This window comes from Triticum aestivum, chromosome 5D (assembly GCF_018294505.1).
Source record: "Triticum aestivum cultivar Chinese Spring chromosome 5D, IWGSC CS RefSeq v2.1, whole genome shotgun sequence".
Taxonomy (NCBI): Eukaryota; Viridiplantae; Streptophyta; class Magnoliopsida; order Poales; family Poaceae; genus Triticum; species Triticum aestivum.
Window position 1 is genome coordinate 63,329,484 of NC_057808.1, and position 4,639 is coordinate 63,334,122.

Here is a 4,639-nt window from a genome sequence, read left to right on the forward strand (position 1 = left end):
TTTAGGGCTATATTTATAGGGGAAAAGAGAGGGGATTTTGTCCACCCTTGGCAAGGTGGGACTAAAACACCTCCTCAGTCGTTTCCCCTATAATACGGACTCTAAAAATAGCCTATGAAGTAGTATTTCGAAATTACATGGGTCTGACCCACAGATAAGATGGCGCAACACCTATAATAAGCTATGGATGAATTTTATGAACGGGCATCTTATATATTTCGTCCATCTTCTTGTATGTCATCGTGGTGGCTTCAAAGTGCGGAAATCTTCATTGGAAACTCCGTTCTTGTTTCCTTCGCGCGTGCCTTCATCTTCATGCTTGATGATGCTTCAATGTTCATCCTTCTGGTCCATGCTAGGCCGTTCAACTGTAATCAACACAAATGTATCCAAGTTAGACAGCATCACATTCTTACGAACATTAAAAACATTACAAAAAATGAAAGTACCTGATAATTTGAATGGCGTGCGGGAGCTTTATTAATTGGTCCAATATGTATAGTAGAAGGGTTTGTGGGTGTAACTGTGGTAGCCATTTCCTCATCAGCGCAGCTCTAGTCTATGTGGTCGCAGGCAACACCGAGCGTCGGACGACTTTGGCGACCACCCTGGCGGACTCGTTGCGCATTGCGTCATCGCACGTACGGCGCAGTGGGGCGCGTTTGTCGCCATGGATCCACGCGGCGAGTTGCACCTGCAGGTCGCGGTGGCCGGTCCCGACCTGAGGTTTGGCGGACCTACCACCAGATCTCGCCCCCTAGCGGCACGTATGGTGCGGTGGGGTGCGCGTTCGCTGTCATGGATCCGTGTGGCGAGTTGCACCTGCAGGTCGCGGTGGCCGGTCCCTACCTGAGGTCTGGCGGGCCTGCCACCAGATCTCGCCCCCTGGCAGCCTCTGGACGCTGGAGGCAGTAGCGGTGGTGCCAATGGATGCTGGTGGGCTTGCCCTATTGTTCTTCTCACGCCAATCTGACGATCTGCATGTTATCGATCCTCTTTGATCTGGTTGTAGATGAGTTCCGGATTTGTCTGTCAGAGATCTACAGATTGGCGCAAGACACTCTTGATTTTCTGAATCAGATGAAATTCGACCGTGCGCATCCGTGCATCTGCCTGTGCGGCTTTAAGTGGGTGCGGCACGAAGCTCTGTTTTTTGTCGATACCATGGGACATGTCTACTTCAAGATTTACATGGTATTGAGAGAGACGGAGAATGTCATGACGACTGCGATTGGAGGATCAGAAGAAACGACGGAAAGGTGCTTTGGATGTGAAGACTGAGCTTTGTGTTTAGTGACTTGCACTAGCGGCCCCGACAAGTGGCGGCAGCAGCACCGGAGGACTTCAGTCTTGGTGGTGCTCCTTGAGTACCGAGTCTTGATTCTATGGGTGAAAACCCAATGTCTGGCCTTCATTGGTAGTGTGTGGCAATGATCTTGTTGAAGGCATTGTTTTTAGAACTCGGACTTTCTCCAGGGTGAGAACCTAAAATCATTGATCGGGCGATGATGGTGCTTGTGCTCTGTTCTCTTCTTGAAGGCATCGTCTTTGGAGGTCCTTTTTGCGGTCCGGGTGCTGTCTTTGGTGGTGGTTAGTGTATTGCTGCAGCGAGTGTGGTGGGGCTTTTTTCTGTTTTCTGTTTTCTTTTTATCGCTTTTTGGCTGTGTGCATCCTCAACGTCTAGTCGGACATTTTATTAATGTAGAGGCTGGGTGTAATCGATATCTTCACGATATTAATATATTTTCTTTATCGAAATAATAGAAATTCAGTGAGCGAGCGAACGTGCGCAGCCGCGCGGCGCGCTCTGCACCATTTGTTTACAACTCTACTCCATCCATGCCCATCTGTATGTACACGATCCACCACGTGATCTGTCGACCAATTCACGTGCAGCAACATTTTTGAGCTCAGATCTCTTCACTCTACCAGTAGCAGTATACTGTAATTTTTGCTATATTTATGTGCTGCTGGGGCCTCCTTGCCTTCTTCGTCAGCTGCAGCTCTCTCGACCAAAATGATAGACTTCACGGCGCTGGTCTCTCTCTTCTTCGTCCTCCTCATCCTCAAGCTGGTCACCGGTCGCTACGCATCACCCATCCGCGGGCAGCGGCTGCCCCCGGGCCCATGGCAGCTGCCACTCATCGGCAGCCTGCACCACCTCCTGCTTTCGCGCTCCGGGGGCCTGCCGCACCGGGCCATGCGCGACCTCTCCCGCGCCCACGGCCCGCTCATGCTCCTCCGGCTCGGCGCCGTGCCCACGCTCATCGTCTCCTCCGCCGAGGCCGCCAGGGAGGTGATGAGGACCCACGACGCCGCCTTCGCCAGCCGCCACCTCAGCGCCACGCTCGACATCATCACCTGCGGCGGCAAGGGCATCCTCTTCTCCCCCTACGACGACCGCTGGCGCGAGCTCCGCAGAGTCTGCGTGCACGAGCTCTTCAGCCAGCCCCGGGTGCTCTCCTTCCGCCCCGTCCGGGAGGACGAGGTCGCGCGCCTCCTGCACGCCGTCTCCGACGGGTGCCGCGGCGGCCGTGCCGTCAACCTCAGCGAGAAGATGTGCCGCATGATCACCGACTCCGTGGTGCGCGCGGCCATTGGCGAGAGGTGCGACCACCGCGACGAGTTCTTGCACGAGCTCGACGAGGCCGTGCGGCTCACCGGCGGCATCAACCTCGCCGACCTGTACCCCTCGTCGCGGCTCGTGCGCCGGCTCAGCGTCGCCGCGCGGGACATGGTCAAGTGCCAGAGGAACATCTACCGCATCGTGCAGAGCATTATAAGAGTAAGAGAACGCGCCGGCGCGCCGGAGCCAGAGAGAGATGAGGACCTGCTCGGCGTCCTCCTCAAGCTGCAGAAGGACGGCGGCCTGCAGTTTGAACTCACCACCGAGATGATCACAGCCGTCATTTTGGTAAGATATTATGATCATTCCTCAACCATCCTTTATAGCACGGTTCTGTACTAGTACATCAGTTGTTGATCAGTGTGTTAATTAGATTTAATACAGATGGGTGCCTCTACTATCTCCATTATTCCAAAAATAATTAAAGTTCTGAATTTGTCCCATGTCAAACTAGTTTAAGTTTGAAAAATATATTAACATCTACAACACCAAATTAATCCATTGAGATATTTTTTGAAATATATTTCCTTAAGATATGCATTCAGTGTTTTAGATGTTAGCACAATTTTCAATATAGTTGGTCAGTCTCAAGCGACTTTGACTTAAGACCAACCTAGAACTTTAATTCTTTTGGAACGGAGGGGGTAATTTTTATATTTAGTTTGACGACACTGATTTGTGTGTTAACATCGAATGATAAGCAACTGCAGGACGTTTTTTCTGCTGGGAGCGAGACAACGTCGACGACCTTAGAGTGGGCCATGTCGGAGCTTATGAAAAACCCACGGGTGCTACATAAGGTGCAGTCGGAGGTGAGAGAGGCCTTCAAGGGAAAAGATAAGCTCACCGAAGAGGACATCGTCAAGGTGAGGCTGGGCTATCTCCAACTAGTGATCAAGGAGGCTCTAAGGCTGCACCCGCCGGGGCCGCTCCTGCTCCCACGGGAGTGTCGCGAGACATGTCGGGTGATGGGCTACGACGTGCCCAAGGGCACCAAGGTGGTTGTGAACGTGTGGGCGATGGGGAGGGACGACATGTACTGGGGTGACGCAGAGGCATTCAGGCCAGAGAGATTCGAAAACAGCACCGTCGACTTCAAGGGCGCCGATTTCGAGTTCCTCCCGTTCGGAGCTGGCCGGAGGATGTGCCCCGGCATGTCGCTCGCGATGGCCAACATGGAGTTGTCGCTAGCTAGTCTCCTTTTCCACTTTGATTGGGAGCTGCCCTGTGACATGAGGCCCGAAGATATGGACATGACAGAGACTTTCGGTATCACAGTGAGAAGGAAGTTCAAGCTCTCGGTGCACGCAAAATCCCACGTCCCATGTGGAAATTGATTTGTTTGTTAATGGCTCAATGCATGTAGGGATGGCGCCTTAATTTGGAATTATATGTATTTTCTGGCCAATACATTTGCGTAGCTGCAAGGTGTCATCATCGTCCTTGTACAATTGAATACCCTGTCTAAATCTCAGTTGCTGTTGCATATGTATGTCTCATTTATTTCTTTGTCCAAGAGTTTTAATTGTATGGATGGAGAAACCGAGATAGATGCCAAATGTCCACGATCTCATACAATTAGGTTGCTGTCAAATGAAAAATGATGCAGGGATGTGTCACCAGCTAGAAAGCTTCTTGGCCACACAAGTTTTTATCTCGTTGTTGATGATTTATATAGCGTAGATATGCGGTATCTATCGAGTAGGGCATTTTGGAGACCGAGCTCCATGAAACCCTTTATTTTAAAAAATTCAGAATTCATAAATTTCAGTTTCAAAAAATTCTGAAAAAATACACATGTATGCAAAGATGTAAAGTGTATGTGCGAAAAATTTCAGGATGAAATACCTTGAATTGCGAGCTGCACAATAAAAAAAACATGAACTTTGAAGATGAACAATACATATGCTAAAAAGCCCCAGATTTGTCTTTTTTATATAGCTCACATTTTAATGTATTTCGACCTGAAAATTTGCACACATGTACGTTATGTATCTAGGTATATGTGCATTT

The 4,639-nt window shown here is 50.2% G+C and overlaps 1 protein-coding gene across 2 annotated transcripts; it reads left to right on the forward strand.

The window, feature by feature from the left end:
- The first annotated feature begins 1,880 nt into the window (after window positions 1-1,880).
- Window positions 1,881-4,139, forward strand: LOC123119475 (zealexin A1 synthase). 2 transcript variants are annotated; one of them, XM_044539281.1, is made up of 2 exons: window positions 1,881-2,914; window positions 3,328-4,139. In XM_044539281.1, the coding sequence occupies exons 1-2, from the start codon at window positions 2,018-2,020 to the stop codon at window positions 3,961-3,963; spliced, it is 1,533 nt and encodes a 510-aa protein (XP_044395216.1). In that variant the 5' UTR covers window positions 1,881-2,017; the 3' UTR covers window positions 3,964-4,139. The 2 variants fall into 2 exon arrangements, with proteins under 2 accessions (XP_044395216.1, XP_044395217.1); XM_044539282.1 differs by having other exon boundaries at window positions 1,894-2,914; window positions 3,337-4,139.
- The last annotated feature ends 500 nt before the right edge of the window (window positions 4,140-4,639 follow it).

Excerpts from the sequence above, each read along its gene's own strand:
- LOC123119475 (XM_044539281.1), top strand. The coding sequence starts at position 2,018 with ATGATAGACTTCACGGCGCTGGTCTCTCTCTTCTTCGTCCTCCTCATC. Across the intron at positions 2,915-3,327 it reads TGATCACAGCCGTCATTTTG|CAACTGCAGGACGTTTTTTC; the intron begins GTAAGATATTAT and ends TCGAATGATAAG.